At 41.0% G+C, this 23,646-nt stretch overlaps 2 protein-coding genes across 2 annotated transcripts; both read left to right on the top strand.

Moving 5' to 3' along the window:
* Nucleotides 1–335: 335 nt before the first annotated feature.
* On the top strand, nucleotides 336–8,579 carry LOC115688654 (F-box/LRR-repeat protein 15). Its single transcript, XM_030614543.2, has 17 exons — nucleotides 336–1,086; nucleotides 2,060–2,324; nucleotides 2,417–2,552; nucleotides 3,474–3,573; nucleotides 3,661–3,858; nucleotides 3,937–4,207; nucleotides 4,282–4,380; nucleotides 4,498–4,586; nucleotides 4,732–4,831; nucleotides 4,923–5,093; nucleotides 5,241–5,393; nucleotides 5,773–5,933; nucleotides 6,010–6,208; nucleotides 7,165–7,628; nucleotides 7,707–7,770; nucleotides 8,069–8,155; nucleotides 8,263–8,579. The coding sequence occupies exons 1-17, from the start codon at nucleotides 641–643 to the stop codon at nucleotides 8,341–8,343; spliced, it is 3,084 nt and encodes a 1,027-aa protein (XP_030470403.1). The 5' UTR covers nucleotides 336–640; the 3' UTR covers nucleotides 8,344–8,579.
* Nucleotides 8,580–11,916: 3,337 nt separating this feature from the next.
* Nucleotides 11,917–18,401, top strand: LOC130137978 (uncharacterized). Its single transcript, XM_056310743.1, has 4 exons — nucleotides 11,917–11,970; nucleotides 15,573–15,651; nucleotides 17,002–17,378; nucleotides 18,163–18,401. Exons 1-4 carry the CDS (start codon nucleotides 11,917–11,919, stop codon nucleotides 18,235–18,237), a joined length of 585 nt encoding a protein of 194 aa, XP_056166718.1. The 3' UTR covers nucleotides 18,238–18,401.
* The last annotated feature ends 5,245 nt before the right edge of the window (nucleotides 18,402–23,646 follow it).

Here is a 23,646-nt window from a genome sequence, read left to right as displayed (position 1 = left end):
AAATGAAAAAAAGAAAGAAGAAAGCAAAAGAAACAATAAAATAATAATAAATAATAAAATAATGATAAATCATTCATCATCCCAAAAAAAAAAAAAGAACACACGACCGGGTAACGATAAAAAAAACACAAGGAAAAAGAAAAAAAAAATCAAATCAAATCCGAGGTTGTAATTCACGTCCCCATTTTCGCCTCGCCCTTTCCTTAAAAATCGCAACTTTAACCCAAATTTTCACCTCCCTTTCTCCTCCGCTCTCTCTCTCTCTCTCTCACACTCCCTCTCCTCCTCGCTCTCTCTCTCTCTCTCTCTCTCTCACACTCCCTCTCCTCCTCGCTCTCTCTCTCTCTCTCTCGCTCTGGTTTCTGCCAAGATTTGATTTTTCAGATCCGTTCCGGGGGAATTTCCCTCCCAATTCCTCTCCCCGTCGCGCGATCCGCCCCCGTCTCCTCCCTCTTCCCGCCGGCATCGTCCCCCCCATTCCCCCTCGATCCCCGCCTCGATCTCGCCGGAAGCTTCCCCCCCGGGTGGTGTGGGGGTGGGGGTGGGTTGTGGGTTGGGGGTTGCGGAAATGCGCGCGCCCGGGACCTAGGGTTTTTCCTTTGGGGCCCCCCGGGAGCTCTCCCCGCCGCCTCAATTTTGCATGAGGACCTGGTGCTGCTGCTTATGGTTGTGCATCGGTGACGACATGGGTGGGGGTGGTGGTGGAGGCGAGGGGAAATCTGCTTCTGCTGCTGCGGCGGCGGAGGAGGCGGCGGCCGCGAGGGGATGGAATTCGGACGGCGAGGAGGCGGGGGGTTCCGAGAATGGGGACGGCTTCGCCGGCCTGGTGGCGAGTCTAGGGTTCCCGGAGGGGGGCGACGTCGAGGAGCAGATGACGCTGTTCCAGGAGATGGAGATGGCGATGGGCGGCGGCGGGGAGGAGGAGGATTCGGACGTGCTGGGCGGCGGCCGGGGGCTCGGTTGGGGCTCCGGGCGCGCGGCTGGGGAGAGCTCTGGTTCTGTGTCTGGTGCCGCGGCGGCGGAAATGGCGCAGGAGCGGGATCACGATTGGCACCATAAGCGTGCGAAAGTTCATACTGATGCCAGGTGAGGCGATTGCTTAATTGTTCGGGAATGGTGCGAGTTTCTGTTTGGTTTTTTTGAACCGCTTAGTTTTCGTTTGCCTCCATGTTGCGGCTTAAGTGATTGGAGCAGGGGAGAGCTTTTTTGTTCATGCTTGCATGGTTGTGTGTACTGCGAGTCTACTTCGTGAATTCTTGATGATTGTTCGGGAACATTTAGCGACCGACATGCAAATAGTGAATTTGGTTTGTGCTTCCGAATGATAGTGGCTTTAACGCCACAGTTAGAAGTGTTTGTGAAACCTAGGGGCATGAGTCCCAGCTTGTTTTCACTATCGAGAGAATGGCACATAATCCGATTGAGGGCTTGCGAGAAGTTGATATGCCTCGCCTACCTATAAGTGACTCTTGGAAGAAGGTGAGCCTGGCAGCAGTAATGTTGGTTTCACGAGAAGCATTATTGACCCGGCGCCACTTTTGCGTGCAGTTGTCTTTCTTGCTTGGCATCGAACTCTCTTTTTGCGGATTGTCAATCGTGGGCTTCTGCGAAACGGTTTTGAGTTGCTTTCGAGAATCATTCTTTGAATCCGTATGTCCGTTCCCAAATCACGAAAAGTATTGCAAAAAAGCTGATATTTTCAGCTGGTGAAATGAAAATCCTCTGATCATATCGCTACATTCATTACGTAACCTCCAGCTCTCACATGTAGAGGTTTTCGTTAGGGGCCTTGTCCTTGATAAGTCTGCTTCATCTTGTTGGATTGGATTCTGACCAACATTAAGAATACTTTGACTTACGTCTTGTTCTTAATACGTGAAATTATGTGGTTGTCGCAACAATTGCCAACTAAGAGGTCTGATTGCCATCCCAAAATCAATGCTTATGGTTGTCAATTGTAATTTGTGATATCTGTGCTGCATTTGCAGAATGCGTGACGATATATTTTCAAGTCCGCCTTGCCTTGTTGTGATTGTCTCTTGTTTTCTGGTGTTTGCAGGGAGATTAATTCTGCAACAGCAAGCTCTGCTAATGCAGGCAGTTCACGCATTTATTCAGACAGGCATTTCAATTTGTATCGGGACTCTTCAGCTTCAGCTTTAAAGAGTGAACTGAATTATCCAACATCTATGTCGGATATTATTGATTATGCTTATCATATAGAATCTAGAGATGGAATAGATAACGTCAGTGATGTTGATGGTGAAGCAAAAACAGAAGATTCAGAAGTGAGGATGGATCTGACTGACGACCTATTACACATGGTACTTGAACTCTCATATTTCTTCAAGCCTCTAATTTCTTTGCTTCTGGTTCTTTTGACAGTATGATTTCTTGCTATAAACTTTGGTGCCAGGTGTTCTCTTTCTTGAATCATATGGATCTTTGTCGGGCTGCACTAGTCTGCAGGCAGTGGCGAGCAGCTAGTGCACATGAAGACTTTTGGAAGTGCTTAAATTTTGAGAACCGCATCAACATATCAATTGAGCAATGTGAGTGTCAAGATGCTAAGATGATTTTTAAGCCTATTCTTGGTTTAGCCAGTGGTCAGGGCTTAAAGTCGATGCACTTGATAGACGAAATTAGTTCGAGCATATATGACTGGTAGTTTATCAACATAATTTACAGCTACGTGTTGTCTTCAGAGGAGGAGATACAGAAAGAAAATTCTCATTTGCATTTGCATTTGCTTTGATATTGATTTTTCTTTTGGACAAAGGCTCGAGTATATAAAGGTGTTGCAGGGAAAGTTGGAATAATATAGGGTTTAACTCTAGAGTACTTGCTAAATGGCCAATAATTTTGGAAAGTTGCACGGGAATAGTGGTGAGACAATAGGGCTCTTCCCTTTTCACCTCAAACAAGAAACAACTGGATTACACACATAAAGTAATGGCCTGCCTGGAACAGATGGTTTGATTGCTTTTGTTCAGATCGTATGCAATGATTAACCAGGGTACTGGTCATAGATAGTAATGTTTGGTCCGAAGATTGTCATTTGAACTGAGTTAATTTACACATGGAGTGCTGTATCTTAAATGGCCTTCCTGCGCATTGAATTTTCTTGTAAACATTTATAGTGTTTAAATTTTTTACTGTAAAAGCTAAACAAGGCTGGATTACTTGTTGGTTCAGAGGTACCTAGGATGTGATGTTACTGCCTCATGTTTTTCCTCAATGTGGAAAGGGAAGCTTGCTTAGTGTATTCAGTTTTCATTCAATCATCCCAAATTTATGCAATGCGCCCTTGAGAATTCATTCAACCTCGAATCTCTCTATCTCCTTTTCTTGGTTCTTAGGTTGGGAGTTTGAGTATATTGACTGGGATGGATGTGCCTAAGATTCTTCTTTTTAAATAGGAATATTATACTGGTTCTTTCTGCTAGATTAACTGTTCGTCATATTATTTGTAGTTGAGGACATGTGCCGGCGGTATCCAAATGCTGCTGAAGTCAATATAACTGGTGCTTCTGCAATTCATTTGCTTGTTATGAAGGCTGTTTCGTCCCTGAGGTGGTTAATTTTTATATTCATCGATTTTTTATTCTGCTTCCCTCACAGCTGTGGCCTAATTGCTACTGTTCTTTTGATGGCAATTAGAAATCTGGAGGCTTTGACCTTGGGGAAAGGACAACTAGGGGATACATTTTTTTATGCCTTGTCAGACTGCAATTTGTTGAAGAGTCTGAATGTCACTGATGCTACCCTCGGTAATGGCATCCAGGAGATACATATAAACCATGACAGGTTGCGTCATCTTCAATTGATCAAATGTCGCGTCATGCGAATAGTTGTCAGGTGAAGCAATTTATAAGTTGGCCAGGCTATTGGAAACTGTCACTTGGTTGAAGTGCAGCTGAGATGTCGTTATTGCAGGTGTCCTCAACTTGAGGCCTTATCTTTGAAGCGCAGTAATATGGCCCAGGCTCAGCTCAGCTGCCCCTTTTTGCGTGACCTTGATATAGGCTCTTGTCATAAGCTTTCAGATGCTGCAATTCGATCTGCCGCAATATCATGCCCACTGTTGGAGTCTTTGGACATGTCAAACTGTTCATGTGTTAGTGATGAAACATTACGTGAGATAGCTCTTACTTGCGCTAATCTCCATGTTCTCAATGCATCATACTGCCCAAACATTTCACTTGAGGTAAATCGTCTGTAAGTAAATACTTTTCTTGTAAAAGTGACAATTTTTTTCTTACATGCTCTTTTTCTGTGCAGTCTGTTAGGCTGCCGATGTTGACAGTTCTAAAGCTTGACAATTGCGAGGGCATAACTTCAGCTTCAATGGCTGCAATTGCACATAGCTATATGTTAGAGGTTTGAAATGATTATCTTACCAAGTTGGATTTCTATGAGATCTTACAGTAATTAGTCTGAACAAGCTCTCTTTTCTAGCCAATTGTCTGAACAAGCTCAAGTTGAGATTTTCTGCAGGTTTTGGAGCTGGACAATTGCAGCCTCTTGACATCTGTATCATTGGATCTTCCGCGCTTGCAGAATATAAGATTGGTGCATTGCCGCAAGTATGGTCTTCGTTCTGTCTCATACGCCATTGGCGAAATCCAATAGCATTCTTTTTATTTTAGATTCTTTGTGCGTGTGTGTGTGTGTGTGTGTGTGTGTGTGTGGTGTTTGAGACATGATCACTATTGGGATCTCATTTTGCAGGTTTGCCGATTTGTATTTACGAACTCTCATGCTATCATCCATAATGGTGTCTAACTGCGGTGCACTCCATCGTATTAATATCACATCAAATTCTCTTCAAGTATGTATGTCTATGAAAGGAGGATACATAGTATCTGATCTTTAGAGATTGTGCAACAGAAAAAATTCTTATACTTCTTATGTGCCCGCAGAAATTAGCTTTGCAAAAACAAGAGAGTCTGACCACGTTAGCATTACAGTGCCAGTCTCTGCAAGAAGTGGACCTAACAGCCTGTGAGTCGCTGACAGATTCTATATGTGAAGTTTTCAATGATGGTGGTGGATGCCCTCTTCTGAAGTCCTTAGTCCTTGATAATTGTGAGGTCGGTGTTTTAAGCTTCGATTTGGGGTTATTTGTTTCTACTATGGTCATCTCCTTTAATGATATTGCTGAGTAAATTTAAAACTCATTAATGGCACAGAGGGGGTGTCATGCTCTTACTGATGTGACGAATTTACTTTCTTTGCAGAGCTTGATGACTGTGCGATTCTGCAGTACTTCTTTAGTCAGTCTGTCCCTTTCTGAGTGCAGGGGAATTACAACTCTTGATCTCACCTGTCCCAATCTTCAGCAAGTTTGTTTAGATGGGTGTGATCACTTAGAAAAGGCCCATTTTTGCCCAGTAAGTGACAAGTTGTCTGTTTCTTGGTTTAATGAATCGTGATGGTTTCTTTACGTCTTTATTGAGTTAATAATTCTACACTTTTAAAACCTTTAAAAAAATGAACCTTTCTTTATTCCGAGCTGCCAATGTATGTTCCTCACACGTGATTCCAGGAGAGTTATCATATACGTTGCTGCATTCCTGGAATTTTTTATTTTATGCTTGAATCGAATATCTCCACTGAACCAGCGGACATGCTATTGCTGATGGTGGTAGTTAGGACATCGGAAAATTTACCTGCAATTTGATTATATGAACCACTTAGCATCAATTTCACATTAACGTGTCTGCAACAAAGCTTACTTGGTTTTTCTGTTTGAATATTTTCCCACCTCAGGTTGGACTTGAGTCGCTCAATCTTGGGATATGTCCTAAATTGAGAGAACTCACAATTGAAGCGCCAAAAATGGTGTTACTGGAGTTGAAAGGTTGTGGGGTATTGGCAGAAGCTTCCATCAACTGTCCTCTTCTAACATCTCTAGATGCTTCCTTTTGCAGGTTATGCTTTCTTTCCACTCTCCCAAGCTCCAGTCTTCTCGTTTTAAGCTGACACTTTATTTTTTGACTTATGCAGCCGACTGAGGGATGACTGCTTGTCTGCGACAGCCACATCTTGCCCTCTGATTGAGTCATTAATCTTGATGTCATGCCCGTCTGTTGGTTCTGATGGACTATATTCTCTTTGTTGGCTTCCGCACTTAACCATGCTCGACTTATCATACACCTTTCTGACAAACTTGGTTCCAGTATTTAAGTCCTGTTTGCATTTGAAGGTATGTCGCTGTACTTGTATATGCTCGCAAACATGCATTACTGCAAGTTATGTGGAACACGATTTTCTTGGTATTAGTTCGTTAGACTTTTTGGTCAATTCAGCCTGCTCCTTTAATGAAGAATCATTTGGCAGGTCATTAAGAAAATTTTAATGGGATGCTATTTGCTGTTTGGGTTGTAAGCTCCAGTGCTTGTAACATTGTCACTAGCTTTTATGACACCATTTGAAATGAAGTTTTCTTTGACCAATCATTTGTGTCATTGACTTTTTACCATGAATATTTCGATTATCAGTGCCACTTAGATAGCGTATGTATGTCAATAAGAATGCTGAAGTTATTTTCATATTGGGGTTCACTTGGAATTATTCACCTTTGATTCGAAGTATATTAATAAGAATACTGAAGTTATTTTTTAAATTTGTGTTCCTTTGGGATTATTCACCTCTGATTCGAATTATTCTTGCGACAAATGGGGTCAGAGGTTGAGCTTTTACAGGGGGTTTTTGTATTGATCCGCATCTGAATGATTGGATTCGGATATGCCGGGGAAGGCACTAAAGCTTTGTGAGAAAGAGGATTGAAGGAAATGAATACTGGGTTGAATTGGATTATGTTGGTTATACTCCGATGTAACTGAATTGAAGGGTAAACCTTGTAGGTCCATTGTTGATTTGGTAGAAAGATCTGTGCTACTTGTTTGCTTGTTTTTAATATTGTTTTTATTATATTTTTTTACTTTTGGGGTTTTTACTAGTCTCTACTTGATCCCATAAGCAAGTAACTGAGTTGATGAGGGGGTTGAATTTAAACTTCTTGCTTGGGTGTTTTCGAACATCTTTCACTTTAATTGAATGGTTCTCAACATGGTTAATTTTGTGGGACTGTTGCCATTCTAACTTTTAAGTTCTCAGTGCTTATTCTGACTTGTCCTTTCCCATCTTTTCCAAATTAAGGTGTTGAAATTGCAAGCGTGCAAGTACCTTACTGATTCTTCATTGGAGCCTCTCTACATGCGAGGAGCTTTGCCATCTCTCCGAGAATTGGACTTGTCTTATGGGCCTTTCTCTCAATCTGCCATAGAGGAGCTTCTTTCTTGCTGTACACATCTGACTCATGTTAGCTTGAACGGTTGCGTCAATATGCATGATTTGAATTGGGGTTGCCCTGGGGATCTCTCTCAGTCGCCTAGTGCCAGTTGTGTGAATGATGTGCCAGAGAGCAATAATTTGCTGGAGCCGGCTGAGATGCCCAACCGTTTGCTGCAAAATCTTACCTGCGTAGGCTGTCCAAATATCAGGAAGGTTTTTATTCCGCTGCTGGCTCGCTGTTACAACTTATCGTCGCTGAACTTATCTTTATCCAACAATCTGAAGGAAGTCGATGTTGCTTGTTCGAATTTGTGCCTTCTAAATTTAAGGTACTGAGTTTCTTTCCTTTTTGTTATTTGCCTATTGCACACCAATTTCGACTTGCTAATGCTGTTTTGTTTGTTCAGTAATTGCTGCAGTTTGGAAACATTGAGGCTTGAGTGTCCAAAATTGACTAGTCTATTTCTTCAGGTATGTATATGTCTTCCATGTTCATGTTTCTTCAAGCATGCATGTTGCCTCAATTTTTAAATGAAAAAAAGAAGAAGAATCTGTTCAGTTCTTATTTTTGTTGGCCCGTTGCGGTGGGATATATTTACTGAAAATTTTCCCTTTGGAAATTGGATCATGGTTTACATTTTCTCCAAAAGATAGGATACAGATAATTGCTAGTTATTCATAATATGTTTGGATAAGTTGATATATACTGTCAAAATTTTCTGTTCCGATTGGTTTGTTGATTTCTTGTGGGGCTTTATGCTTTGGTTAGTGGTGCAACATCACCGAAGAAGCACTTGAAGCTGCTGTGTCACGATGTACGACACTGGAGACCCTTGATGTTCGCTATTGTCCGCAGGCGAGCACACTCTTCTTATTTTTTGAAAAAGATATGCGTTAAATCTGTTTGTGTCATACCGATAACTTCGCTCATCAAGCTGTTACCTTGTTTATATCGACATGCAGATTTCCTCTGTGAGCATGGGGAGATTGCGTGTGGCGTGTCCGAGTTTGAAGCGCATCTTTAGCAGCCTGTCACCTCCATGAGACCTGGCAGAAGTGTGTTGTTTCTCAGAGTGATGACATGGTGTTTGCGTCCCGTTAACACGCCATTCACACTGCACAGGTTGCTAATGGTTTGTGTCATGATCTTGTAAGTATAGTAAATGGTCATCAATCTGAATTTTCGTTTTTTTTTGTATCTTTTTTTGTTGTGTTGTCGACCTGATGATTAATGTGGCTGGGTTATCTGTTATGCGTAAAACCTCTCTCCCTCTTGGCTATATCTTCTGCATTTTTTTGGTTATACGGGAATAAATTCGTCGAGGTTGTCTGGTGACCATGAAGCTTCATGGTGTAGGTAATTGACTTGCAATTCTTCTTACATCATGAGCCAACGGTTTACATAAGAGAGGAGGAAGTCTTCAAATTTGGAGTGTACATGCTCAGACTAATAGAATAAAAAACAAAAAATTTGGTCGTTCCTCGTGCGTGCATTTGAAAATGATATAAACCGGTAAAGACCTGGTTTGAGTAAAGACTACGAGTGATGGCGACAGAGTACCAGGACAGGACATGAATCTATATCTAGCAAGGAAATTGGATGTCTATCGGGCAACAGCTATCTTCTTAGGGTCAGATTCTGTGTAGTTTCTCTCGCGTTTCTTCTAGCAATGAACTAGATAATTGTTTCAAAGCTTGATGGCCAATTGAGCTTGTCGTCCAGAAGATTCAAAACTCGGGACAAATGGACGATACGTCACATTTTCTCTAAGTACCTGTAACCATAAAAACTCTCGAGTTGCAAACTTTTTCACAGCAGTTTGAAGCTGTGAAGCTGAAAGGAAATTCGATCTCACTTTGTCTTTCCCATCCCTTGTTCGTCGAAAATTATGGAGATATACACACGAGAAGGGGCCAAAATTTTGGCAGCGACAAGATCTTGATGCAACACATCTGGGATTTGAGGTCATCTCTGCTTCCTAATAGGTTGTTGATCGATCAAGAAACCGATATGTGCCGGAACGGAGTTAATAGATAGATTTAAACACGTGCAATTGCCGCTTTTTATTTTTCCCAGCAATCAAATGCAAAGGAAAAAAGACATGGAAGAAATGACTTAGTTTATGCTTCCGGCCTTCATGATCCCTGATGATACTACTCCTATTCAAACAGAATGACTAAACCACTTCATTCTAAGAAACAGAACTTTGGCTTTTACATGGGGGCCTGGCTAAGATATTCTGTCATAATTACATATCAGAAACCAGAACTTTTCTTCATGGTTAATGCTATATAAGATTCTAAGGTTGCAAGAATTAATTACAATAAACCTCTCTTAATGTGCAAAGTGCCAGCGCATTAAAGAACCTTTAGGAACTAGCGACCAACAAAAATGGACAGACATAAGATCATGTTCTTGCGCAACGATGCGGAGGCCGTTCTGGAATTAGCACTAGCACTATAATATGCTGTAATATTTGCCTAAAAAACAGGGGATGCATATGAACTTGCATCTACGTAAAGACCAACAACAGAAGGCCGAATACATACTTCCGCTAAATCTTCACGGATCTGCTACGGTATCCAAACCTCAGTTGCTTCATTGTTCCTCGGAGTGCCGAGTCAGTGAAGAGTGAACTTAGATTTGGAAGAAGGCGCTTCTAAGATGACTAATTAGTCTTGAACTACAGATATTAAAATACAAGAGCTTGAAAAGCTTTAACCGTTAGTTACTTTTTTGCAGGGCAAAGTCAGGACGAGCAAGGAGCAGTTGGACTATGCGAAGACCAAAGTCGGCCCGAGTCCAAATTCGAATCAAAATGGCCTGTCTGTTCAATATATACGATCCTCTCGGTGGTTTCAACGAGTTTCCGGTGCTGTGTACAATCTGAACGTAGTTTCAAGAAGGACAACTGGGATTTGATCACGAAGCTGTGATTCGATGGACAATTATACGAAGCAACAGGAGATTATGTGCAAAATTAGGCCTCCTGATCCAATTAACTTATCCTGGGGTGGTGCGAAACCATATCCTGTCGGTCCCATCGGTATGGAATGTTCAACCAAAAGGTGGAAGATCTAGAGTAAAAAACTGACAAGCTGGAAGATCTTGCAAAGGAAAAACTAGGACCTGGTTATAAGAATGGAGATTTCAATGTCTGAATGACTCAGCAAATGGAGATTCCATTGCCAACATTGCGAGCTCAATCTAGTCTTTAGTGAACTCGTGTCCTTTTATGATCCTTATGCTGCAATATACGGAACAGTTTCTTGGTGGAGAAGATGGCATGATGGGATTATTTTCATCCCTTTATTTTTCCGATCTTCTTCTCTTTCTGGTTAATAGATCACTTGCACGAGGATGAAATCAACATTAAAAAAGACTCGTAATGAGTTTGTCATTAACAAATGTCATGGAAAATTTTCCAGCAAGATAAATTGCCGAAGATGGTTCATCAAGCCATCTTTTAAAAAATTTCGGGAGCTAAGAATTTCAGTTTGTACTCTGCAAAAATCTTGTCGAATTCAAAAGAAAAGCACGAGAGATTATCCGTTGGCTTCATGGGGATGAACCTGATAAGAACTGAAAGAGACTAAATGGGCTTATCCCTCTAAGCAAAGATATTCCCACAGATCTCTTGGTTCCCTCCTTTGAAATTAAAGCTGTACATTCCAGAAAGAGATAAAGACAATAATACAGTATGGTACTTCAGGAGTTGCAGAAGAAGTTCAAAAGTTTCATACTCCTCTCCCTCAAACCCTCTTTCCCAATTTGAAAACCCCATGAAAAGATAAAGAACCGCTTTGAAAGGTTTGTTAAAGATTTCATTACTTAACTCCTCTCTCTCTCGAACGAACTCCGGATGAGGGGACGATATATAGCATTCGTTTGAGGGAGGAAGGCAGGCAAAAGTGGCAAACAGAGAGAGAGACAGAGGGAGAGAGACAGCAGAGGGAAATACTCTCCAGACTAGGATGGTAATATATTGTCATATTTTTTTAGAAAGTGTGTCAGTAGGATCTAAAAATAATGTTATCCCGAGTTTATCCCATCTATTCTATAATTGAGAAAAACATGCATATTAAATTAGGACAATGTATTCGACCAAAAAAAATTGGGACAATGTAAATTCAAAAGTTTTATAAAGCAATGTGACGTGATATCATCAAATGTTTCATGCAAGAGTGATAAATGACGAGCTAGATCGAATATTGGTCATGAGATAAAATATAGCGTCTGTCTTATGCAGGTACGAGTTGTTTTACAATAAAACTGAATACTTTATGTAATTACGGAAAACATACGGAGACAAAAGTTTTACTGAAAATTACACATATAGATTTATGTCAAAGCACAAGAGTTTCGCTAACAGAGATATAAAAGACATTCAAGTTTAACATTATTTTTTCAATTTTGAACAAATTAAAAATTAAAAAAGCTTACATTAATCACTCAAAGAGACTTTCCAAACCAAACGGCCTTTCTCTCAAAGCACAATTTACCAAATAGTTTTTGCATTTCCTCAAATCCTCTTGAAAAAGCTGAACTAAACGCAACCTTAGTATGCATTAGTCATCACTGTCCAGCAGTAGCGCATCGCCCATGAGTATGTAGAAATGGAGCCAGAAGATGGTGCAGACTCATCAGTGGTGACCTCCCCAGAGCGGAAAGTATGAAGTACAAAACCAAAGGATCGACATCATTTCAGTGTAAAGAATAAGAATTGGACTTTCGATGGTTTTTTCATACATAACCTACTCATGATGAGAAGATGCCTTATGTGTCATGTCACACGTTCTACCTTTCTTAAAACCTATTGAATTAAGCCATGGAAGACCAAACACTAAGCAGCTAGATAGCTGACTTATTAAAGTGAATCTCATGCTTTCTAAAGCCATGTGTTTGCTGGTAACCGACGCAGCCGATATCAAGAACCCAACATCGGAACCAAGTAAATATGTCAGGAAAAACATTGCTCAAGTAAATATTAACACGAACCCTATGTTGTGCGGAGCTGAGCATCTTCTATTCGCTGGGATAAAGCTTTTCCTCTGCAGGGGCCTTGTGCAGTAAACCCCCTACGGGCGGTTGTCGTAAGCAGCCGAAATGAAAAAGCAAAGACTCTCACTCTCTCTTGATCTATAATCACGCACTAAAAATAACATACTCCGAGAGGGCAACGAAGAGGGTCCGAAAGAGCACATTGGAAGCTCAAACAATGAGATTGCCCGGATCAACGAACAAAAAGATTGACAAGACTTCATAACAAGATACCCAAAAAGGAAAGGATATCAGACAAATGATAACAAAGGAAGTAGCTAAAAAAACCAGCGGTTCTACCTATATAATATAGAAGTTGAAGGTTAAGAACACAGCGACTACGAGCTAATGTGAGATAAAAAGAAACCAAAATTGGAGCAAAACATGAGGCACTTAAGGCACGTAAACATAATCACCTCAATGATTCCTCTTTCCGGGCCTGTCGGGAGAACACCATAAGGGAAGAGATATAAGTTAAGCTCCGACTGGTTCAAATATGTCTTGAAGAAGTGATATCACTTGAAGAGCAAGGACATCTTGCCGGCAATCATCTCCAAATTGATGGAATAGCTAGATGAATAACAGGAGTGGCTTTTGCTGTCAAATTGACCAGAACAACTACAAAATCCAAAGATCATCTAAGGCATGGAGCAGCCTAACAGAGCTGAACGCCATTCTCACGATATCTGCTTTGCACGGGAAAAGAAACATAACTCAGACCTTGAATTTGGCCTCATCTAATTTGAGTTATTCATCTCAGAGGCAACATTTCTGGAAATTCTAGATTATATTTTCGGACAGAGAACAAAATTAGGCTCAACAAGCCTTGAATATATTCTATACCGTGGTCCTTTTGCTATGTTCGGGAGCATAAGAGTAAGAGAATTTGGAGAGAAAATGCCAGAAATTAAAAAACTTCACTCCATTTCCCTCTCACCAAAATTTCAAAATCTCACTCATTTCCCACACTCATTTTCGTTCCCCTCTTTTCTCCTTTTTCCAAGCAGAGTCTGTTCACTTGATCAGAACTAATAAATTAACAAATTTCACTGATCCAGCGACTTCTTTTACTGTCAAATTGATCAGTTTAATGAGGAAAGGGGCATATATTTTCTGTACTTACAGAAAGTACTTGATTTGTTGTAAAGCAATTTGTACCCGCATAAGACTAAGGGGGTGTTTGGTTCAGCTTTGGGAATGGGCTTTGAGCCTTGAAAGCCCCTTCCCAAAATGCTGGAGTGTTTGGTTCAGCATTTGATCTAGCATTGGCCATATGCTAGCATTCCACGAATGCTGCTGTTCACTTTTTTTTTTTTAAGTTAGGATTTGAAGCTGCTGTTCTTCTTCGGCGAGGGTGGCCGGCGAGGGTGGCCGGCGAGGGCGGTCGGCGAGGGAGAAGGGCCGGCGAGGTCGCCTGGGGTCGGGCGACCGCCCGGAGCAACCACCCGTGCGACGCCGTCGGCTGGGTCGCTCGACCCGGGCCGTCGCTCGAGGTCGCGCGACCCAGCGACGCCGCTGAGTCGCGCGACCCGTGTGGCCGCTTGGGTCCCGCGACCTTCGCCGAGGGTCGCCCGACCTCGGGCGACGGCCACGGCGCCAGATCCGCTCACCGGCGGCCGGCCGGCGCCGGCTCCGGCGAAGGGTAATAAGTTAGGTTTTTTTATTCCCAAAGTCCATTTGCAAAAAAAATTCACCAAACACTATATTTTGGCCAAAGTAGCTTTACAAAATATTTTTACTAAACATCATTTGCATTTCCCCAATGGGCTTTCACCCAAAGGTATTTGCATTCCCCCAAGTAGAATTTTCAAAGTTGAACCAAACAGGTCCTAATATTATATTTTATTATGGTAAAAGGTACTTATATTTGTGAAATATCTCATACATCATGTAAGATGCAACTTTCCATTTATCACTCTTGTATGAAACATTTGATGATATCACATCATATTCGTACAAATAAATGCATTGTTCTTTGGGTTGATATCATGAAAATCCCAAACTGGTACATTTCTGATAAATTTACCCTCCATTAAATTGAATCAATACCACGAAAAATCACAAATCAATACACTTGGGATAAACGGAGGGTAAAACCTCAAATCGATACACTCGTCAATTGTCATGTGTCATACAACTCAGAAATTTGACGGTAAAATTTAACAGAAACTAGCAGAGGGTAAAATTGTCACATGTGTACTAATTTTGGATTTTTGGTGATCAAAAAATTAATTTGAGAGTAAATTTGTTACAAGTGTACCAGTTTAGGATTTTTCGTGATATTAACCTTCTTCTTTTGATTTCTCTAATATGAATAGGAACGTGTTTAATGACAAAACTGCTTTATAAAGTTCTTAAATTTACAATGTCCTAATTTAATATGCATGTTTTTCTCAATTATAGAAGAGATGGGATAAACTCGGGATAACATTATTCTTAGATCCTATTACTATAATCTTGATTCTTTGACATACTTTTTAGAGAAGTGGCAATATATTTCCGTCCTAGTCCATTATTTTTTTGGGTACTTTTGTCTTGTATATTACTAACCAATAGGGGTGATTGGTTCCCGATCCAATCCGATTCTACCCAGGAACTGGGAATCGGAACAAGAGTACCGGTTCTTAGTTTATGAGACCAAGGACCGGACTGCCTGGGTCTGGGACAGGCGACTTCACAATTTTTTCAATTTTTTCCAGCTCCACTTTGAAACCGCGGGGAAGATAAGCAGTGCAAGAGTAGAATAAAAGAAATTATAAAATTCAAGACTTGTATTCTGAAAATGCAACATTCCAAGTACCTCGAGACATCCTTTGGAAATGCAACTACATAGCCCCAAAACTCTCCATAAATTTTGCCAAAACCCATTTGCATTTCTCCAATGGCCTTTTAAGGCCCTAGAGGCTTCGGCAAATTTGAATTGAATGCACCCTTAGCGCTAGCACTATAATATGTTGCAATATTTGCCTAAAAAACAGGTGATGCATATGAACTTTCATCTATGTAAAGATCAACAACAGAAGACCAAATACGTACTTTCCGCTAATCTTCACAAATCTCCTACGGAATCCAATCCTCCGTTACTTCGTTGTATCCTCGGTCTGCCGAGTCAGTGAAGAGCATGACTTAGATTTGGAAGAAGGTTCTTCGAAGATGACTAATTCGTCTTTTAACTATAGATTTTAAAATACAAGAGCTTGAAAAGCTTTAACCATTAGTTACTTTTTTGCAGGACAAAGTCAGGATGAGCAAGGAGCAGTTGGACTATGTGAAGACCATAGTCGACCTGAATCCAAATTTGGATCAAAACGGTTAGTCTGTTGGATATATACAATCCCCTTGGTGGTTTCAACGAGTTTCTAGTCCTAACGAGTTTCTAGTCCTGTCGTATAATCTGAATGTAATTTCATGAATGACAATTGGGATTTGATCACGAAGGTAGATGACTTCGTGGACAATTATATGAAGCAAATGGAGATCTAGTGCGAAATTAGGCCTCCTGATCCAATTAACTTATCCCGTTCCTCCCGACGGTGCGAACTCATATCCCATAATTTGTGATCAGACTTCTCAACAGTGTATCGACTGAAAGCAGGGTGGCACAGTCCCCAACCAAGGGAGTGGTTATGTCCAGTATGTCCCCCCCCCTATCTCCTGACAATGTAGGGTGTCCAGGAATGGCTAGGAGCGGGTCGAGTCCTCATCACCCGCAGAGCAACAACCAATGCTGCCGGATTTTATCTATCTACTCGGCAATTCATCCGGCGACTTCATGGTTGCCTTGATGCCGGGCCTTGCGTGGATGAAGCCAATGGAGAAAATAATTCTCACGGATCACCTCGTGACGATCTGCAAATTCATAAGATGCTTCTAGCCGGTGCTCGGCGAAGTCTGCTCTTGTGTGTATACGCGTTCGTGTGCATTGTAAAAACACAGAGCGACAATAGAAGAGAAAACTCCTCCCTGCCTCTCCCAGTCAATGTGAGGGGAAGAAACCTCTGATTTTGTCAGAGGCACTGTTAAAATTGTATCCTTCTATGATCCTTATGCTGCAATATACATAACAGCTTCCTGTTTCTTTCAATGCGGGTGTGTGGTGGAGAAGAGGACATGTTGGGATCATTTTCTTCACTTTATTTTTCGATCTTCTCTTTCTGGCGGATAAATCACTCGCATAAGGATGAAATCAACATAAAAAAATGACTTGTGATGAGTTTATTATTAACAAATGTCAAGGAAAATCTTCCAGCGAGATAAATTGCCGGAGATAGTTCATTGAGCCATTTTAAAAAGTCTCAATTGTTAAGAATTCTAGTTTGTAACACGTAAAAAATTCTGTCAAATTCAAAGAAAAAACGGAAGAGATTATCTATTGACTTTATGGGGATGCTACTCATAACCGAGATATATCCACAGATCTCTTAGTTTCCTTGTTTAAAATTATAGCTGTACGTTCCAAAAAGAGATGAAGACACTAAATTTATTATGGCACCTCTTCCCAATTAAAAAACCCCACGAAAAGATAAGAATCACCTTGAAAGGTTGTTAAAGATTCTCTTTTGAAAAGAGCATCCAAACAAAATCTATCACACAACAAAATCTGCTGAGTCTCCGCCTCTAACGAACTCCGGATAGGATACATCCATTCGTTTTGAGAACAGAGCATTTCTCTCTCACCCCCTCTCTCATCCGCTTCAGGGAGGCCAGAGATAAAGAGCAGAGCAGAGCACAGAGAGCGGAGCAGAGGGAAGTACTCTCCAGAGGTGATTTCTGTTCATCCGATTGGCGATTCCCGGCGTCCTCCTTAGCTCGTCTTTTGGTGGTTACTGCTGCCGCCGCCGCCGATGGCCGCATCATTGTGTTCGCGCCGCCGCTCCTCCTCCTCCGCGCGCGTCTCTGTTTTTCTGGCCAGAGAGTTCGAAGCGTCTTAATCTGGAGCCTTCAAGCTAATACTCCCGGTGCGGATCGTTGTTGTCGGCGCTTTTCGTTCGTCGATTTTAGCTACCGGCCGAAGCCTGAAACCACGTCTCTGATGCGGGTACGTTCTTTGCTCTGTTTTTTTGTTAATCTGAGTCCGAGAGCGAGTGTTTTGGGTTCGAGTGAAATTCGAACCGTAATTGGAGATTAGATAGCGTTTTAAACTGTTGATGACGTTTTCTTGTTTGTTTGGATCGGAATTGGCGGATCTTTGATGTCTTTATGTGTTACATTACAAATGACCACCGCATGTTTGTGAAAATGCTTAAGTGAAACTGCGTACTTTTTTCCTCTGGAATTTGATTACATATATGTTCATAACATGTTCAAATCATGATTGGCAACTTCGATTCATTGATTTCAGTCCCGTTTCCTGATATTGGGATGTATGGCCGAGAGAAACCCAAATTTTTTGTGTCTTTGCTCTGTGTTGTTCATGTATTCCTGTGGGATTCAATGGCCCAGTGATGTTCGTTACCAAGATTATCACCGCCTTAGTTTAACATATCCATGTTCTTTGTACGTTTGCGCGTGTGGTTGTGGCCTGTGAACAATGATGCCGATCCGGTGACCGGAGGTAAGTGACTGTGGAGCACGTTATCCATGGCCTAAAGTTTGGAAAATGTTAATCCTCGTTAAAGTTTTTGATGTTTTTGTGTTGGTACGTAAAGTGGAGTCGTCACTGTGTAAGAAGGAAGACGAGTGAAAAAGCAAGAAAAATATTTTTTTTTTCATTGCCTTGCTGTTTGAAATTAGAGAGACCCATGGAGGCATTCCCTCCGTATTTTTTCTCGTGCCAAGAGAATACACAATTTTTTTTCATATTCTTCCTTTTTGAAACTTAGGATCTTTGGGAGGCAAAAAGAGGAACTCTACAATCGGATAATTCAACTGGAGAAAGCAGCTTGATGCAAAACTAAACTTCGAATTGGAAATCGAGAGCAATTGAGAGGATCGTTTAATGTCATGAAGCACATGGAAGACGAGGATGATGTCGAAATATTGAAAGAAGCTGTTGTTTTGCCGGCGGATCCGAGGGGAAAAGGAGGAAAATCTTGAGTATCTAGAAGCGCATGAGCTTCCAACAAGGACTTTATCAATGTAAGTTTGCTTGTTTCTTCCTTTTTCATAATGTGATTTTTAATTTTTTTTTGCAAGGAATTATGTTCTCTTTTATCATTTGTCGTCTTTTTTTTTTTTTGGTCCGCTTTGTTCTGTTACTTCACTCAACACTAGTTTCTCTTGCTGCGGCCATACGCCACTGATTCGCTTACATAAAGTGCCAATTGACTTGCTTTACAGGTAATAAAAAAACGCATGTAGTGACTAAAGTCAACAGCAATGTCCAACCGAAGTCGATCCTCCGACGAAGCCGGAACAAGCGCCATCGTGTCCTCCATGACCTCCATTTGCTCGGTCATGGCCAGCCCTCCTTCTCTCTCTCTCTAATGAAGCCTTTTATGTTTTGAAGCGTAGTGATTCTAAAGTCAAACGGCAACGTACGACCAAAGTCGATCAAGGAATTCGATCCTGCGGACAAAGTTGTGCCGGAACAAGCACGCCTGCGCCTGCGCCATCGTGGCATCCGTTACCTCCCCTCTTGCTGGGTTATGGCCAATCCTCTCTCTCTAACTGCTTAGAGAGAGATGACTGGCCATAGCCCAGCAAGAGGGAGGTAATTGATGCTACCATGGCGCAGGCGCAGGAGTGCTTGTTCCGGCGCAACTTTGCCCGCAGGATCGAAGTCGTTGATCGACTTCGGTTGGGCGATGTCGTTGACTTGAGAATCTGTATCATTTAATACCTGTGAAGTAAATCAATTGGCACCTTATGTAAGTGAACAACATGGTCTGGAAGAGAGCCTTGGATGAGAGTTGCTTCTCTCGGTTCTTTTGGAGTATTTTGTTATGTTGACTTTGGCGAGTGGGCTTCTTGTCCTCTCTCTCTGTATCTGTAAATTTCGAAGCGTTCAACGTGGTTGGTATTTTCCTCTCCTTCGAAAGCTCTCAGTTCTCTCTTTTCTTGAGCAAACTACTCAACTTGTAGTAACTCCAGTAAAAATGAATCCACATTTGTCAAGTTTTCGTTTCGCCCAACAATAGCTCCGATAGTTAACACACGCGACTAAGGTACCCAAGATAATAAAAATAACGGACTAGGATGGAAATATAGTTCATTTTTTCTAAAAGGTATGGCAAAGAATCAAGATTATTGTAATAGGATCTAAAAATAAAAATAATGTTATCCCGAGTTTATCCCATCTATTCTATAATTGAGAAAAAACATGCATATTAAATTAGGAAAATGTATTCGACCAAAAAAAATTTCGGGACAATGTAAATTCAATTTTTTTATAAATCAGTTTTGTCACTGAACACGTTCCTATTCGTATTAGATAAATCAAAAGAACAATATATTCATTTGTACGAACATAATGCGATTTTATTAAATGTTTCATGCAAGAGTAATAAATGACAAGTTACATCTTTACAAGATCGAACATTGGGTATGAGATATGTCACAAATATAAGTAGCTTTATCAGAGTGAAATATAGCATTTGTCTTATGCGGGTACGAGTTGTTCCACAACAAAACAGAATACTTTGTGTGATTACGGAAAACATAAAGACCTTCTAGTTGCAGACATTATTTTTTCAATTTTAAACAAATTAAAAATTTAAAAAACTTAAATTAATCACCCTTTCAAATGTGTTTTTAACATCTTTCAAAGTTGCTTCTCAAAGTACAATTTACCAAATAATTTATGCATTTCCCCAAAACCCACCGGAAAAGTTGAACCGAATGCAGCCTTGGCTCCGTTCGTTTGGCGGAAAATCTTCTCTTTTTGGAAAATATTTTTCCGGAAGTCATTTTCTTGGAAAATATTTTCCCGGAACATAATTTTCCGGTATTCGGCGACCAATATGAAAAAGTTTCGAAAATATTTTTCATCGGCGACCGGCCGCGGCGGCGGCGCGATGGCATCGGCGGCGGCGGCCGGGCGATCGGGGCCGGCGATCGTGGCGGCGGCCGCAAAACCGCCGCGCGGCGGCGGCGGCGGCGGCGGGCGGCCAGCGACCGGCGGCCAACGGTGGTGACCGGCGATCAACTTCCTCTCCCACGGAAAATATTTTCCCTCCCATGGGCAATTTTGCCTTCAATTTGGGGGAAAATGATTTCCTCTTTGTGAAAAGAGGAAATCATTTTCCTCAAAACAATGAAGGATTTGGGGGTGGGGAAGGAAAATGTTTTCCCACGGAAAATATTTTCCGCCCCCGAACACCGAAAAACGCGAAAAATATTTTCCGGAAAAATATTTTTCCGCAAACGAACACAGCCTAGTCTGTTTTCGTCATCATTGTCCAGCAATAGTGCATTAGCCCATGAATATGTAGAAATGGGGCCAGAAGAAGGTGCAAACTTATCAGTGGTGACCTCCCCAGAGCTGAAACTATGAAGTACAAAACCGAAGGATCGCCATCATTTCAGTGTAAAGAAAGAGAACTGGACTTTCGATGTCTTTTCATACATAACCTACTTATGTCGAGATGCCTTCTGTGTCGTGTTACCCGTTTTAGCTTTCTTAAAACCAATTGAGTTAAGCCATGGATGACAAAACACTAAGCAACTAGATAGCCGACTTATTAAAGTGAATCTCATGCTTTCTAAAGCCATGTGTTTGCCTGTAACCGACGCAACTGACATCAAGAACCCAACATCAGAACCAAGTAAACATGTCAGGAAAAACACTGCTTTTGTTTTATGTTCGTAAGCAGCCCAAATGAGAAAGCAAGGACTCTCACTCTCTTTCAATCTATGATCACGCACTAAAATAACATACTCCGAGAGGGCAACGAAGAGGGTCGAAAGAGCACATCGGAAGCTCAAACAATGAGATTGCCGGGGATCAACGAACAAAAAGATTGACAAGACTTCATAACAAGATACCCAAAAAGGAAAGGATATCAGACAAATGATTACAAAGGAAGTAGCTAAAAAAACCAGCGGTTCTACCTATATTATATATAGTTGAAGGTTAAGAACACAGCAACTAGGAGCTAACGTGAGATAAAAAGAAACCAAAATTGGAGCAAAACATGAGGCACTCAAGGCACGTAACATAATCACCTCAATGATTCCTCTTTCCGGGCCTGCCGGGAGAGCACCATAAGGGAAGAGATATAAGTTAAACTCCAACTGGTTCAAATATGTCTCAAAGAAGTGATATCACTTGAAGAGCAAGGACATCTTGCCGGCAATCATCTCCAAATTGATGGAATAGCTAGATGAATGACAGGAGTGGCTTTTGCTGTCAAATTGACCAGAACAACAACATAATCCATAGATCATTTAAGGCATGGAGCAGCCTAACAGAGCTGAGTGCCTTTCTCATGATATCTGCTTTGCACAGGAAAAGAAACATAACTCAGACCTTGAATTTGGCCTCATTTATTTCGAGTTATTCATCCCAGAGGCAACATTTCTAGAAATTCTAGATCATATTTTCAGACAGAGAACAAAATTAGCCTCAACAAGCCTTGAATATTTTCTATACCGTGGTCCTTTTGCTATGTTCGGGAGCATAAGAGTAAGAGAATTTGGGGAGAAAATGCCAGAAATTCAAGAATTTCACTCCATTTCCCTCTCACAAAAATTTCAAAATCTCACTCATTTCCCACACTCATTTTCGTTCCCCTCTTTTTTCTCCTTTTTCCAGACAGAGCCAGTTCACCTGATAGAACTAATAAATTAACAATTTCATTGATCCAGAGACTTCTTTTATTGTCAGATTGATCAGTTTAACGAGGAAACGGGCATGTGTTTTCTGCACTTACAGAAAGTACTCGTTTTGTTGTAAAACAATTTGTACTTGTATAAGACATACACTATATTCTACTATGATAAAAGGTACTTATATTTGTGACATATCTCATACATCATGTAAGATGCAACTTGCCATTTATCACTCTTGTATCAAAAATTTGATGATATCACATCATATTCGTACAAATAAATACATTGTTCTTTTGATATCTCTAATACGAATGACAAAACTGCTTTATAAAGTTTTTAAATTTACATTGTCCTAATTAAATACGCATGTTTTTCTCAGTTATAGAAGAGATGGGATAAACTTGGAACAACATTATTTTTAGATCCTATTACTATAATCTTGATTCTTTGACATACTTGGCAATATATTTCCGTCCTAGTCCATTATTTTTTTTGGAACTTTTGCCACGTATATTACTAACATATAGGGGTGATCGGATCCCGATCTGGTCCGGTTCCACCCAAGAATTGGGAACCGGATCAGGAGGACTGATTCCCAATTGCTGGAACCAAGGATTGGACTGCCTGATCCTGAGACCGGCGACTTCACAATTTTTTCAATTTTTTCCAACTCCATTGTGAAAACCGCGGGAAAAATGAACAGTGCAAGAGTGGAATAAAAACAATTATTAAATTCAAGACTTGCATTCCGAAAATGCAGCATTCCAAGTACCTGGAAACCTCCTTTGGGCCAAAGTCCTTTGGAGAGCTTTGGAAATACAATTACATCGCCTCAAAACTCTCCAGAAATTGTGCCAAACGCTGTTTGCATAAGGGCCTTTAAGGCCCCAAAGGCTTCGACAAAGCCGATGAACGCACCCTTAGCACTAGTACTATAATATTTTGCAATATTTGCCTAAAAAACAGGTGATGCATATGAACTTGCATCTATGTAAAGACCAACAACAAAAGAACGAATACCTTACCAAAAAAAAAAAAAAACAACAAAAGAACGAATACGTTCTTTCTGCTAATCTTCACAGATCTCCTACGGAATCCAAACCTCAGTTACTTCGTTGTGTCCTCGGTCTGCCGAGTCAGTGAAGATTGTGACTTAGATTTGGAAGAAGGTGCTTATAAGATGACTAATTCGTCTTGAACTATATAGATTTTCAAATACAAGAGCTCGAAAAGCTTTAACCAACAGATACTTTTTTGAAGGTCACAGTCAGTATGAGCAAGGAGCAGTTGGACTATGTGAAGACCATAGTCGACCCGAATCCAAATATGGATCAAAATGGTCGGTCTGTTGGATATATACAATCCCCTCGGTGGTTTCAACGAGTTTTTAGTGTTGTCATAAAATTTGAATGTAATTTCACAAAGGACAACTGGGATTTGATCACGAAGCTAGATGATTTCGTGGACAATTATATGAAGCAAATGGAGATCTCGTGTAAAATTAGGCCTCCTGATCCAATTAACTTATCCCGTTCCTCCGAATGGTGCGAACCCATATCCCGTAGTTTGTGATTGAACTTCTCAATAGTGTATCG

Source organism: Syzygium oleosum, unplaced genomic scaffold (genome assembly GCF_021117445.2).
Source record: "Syzygium oleosum isolate NSW1041296 unplaced genomic scaffold, Sole_v2.1 Sole_v2.04, whole genome shotgun sequence".
NCBI lineage: Eukaryota > Viridiplantae > Streptophyta > Magnoliopsida > Myrtales > Myrtaceae > Syzygium > Syzygium oleosum.
This window is presented reverse-complemented; position numbering and strand designations above follow the sequence as displayed.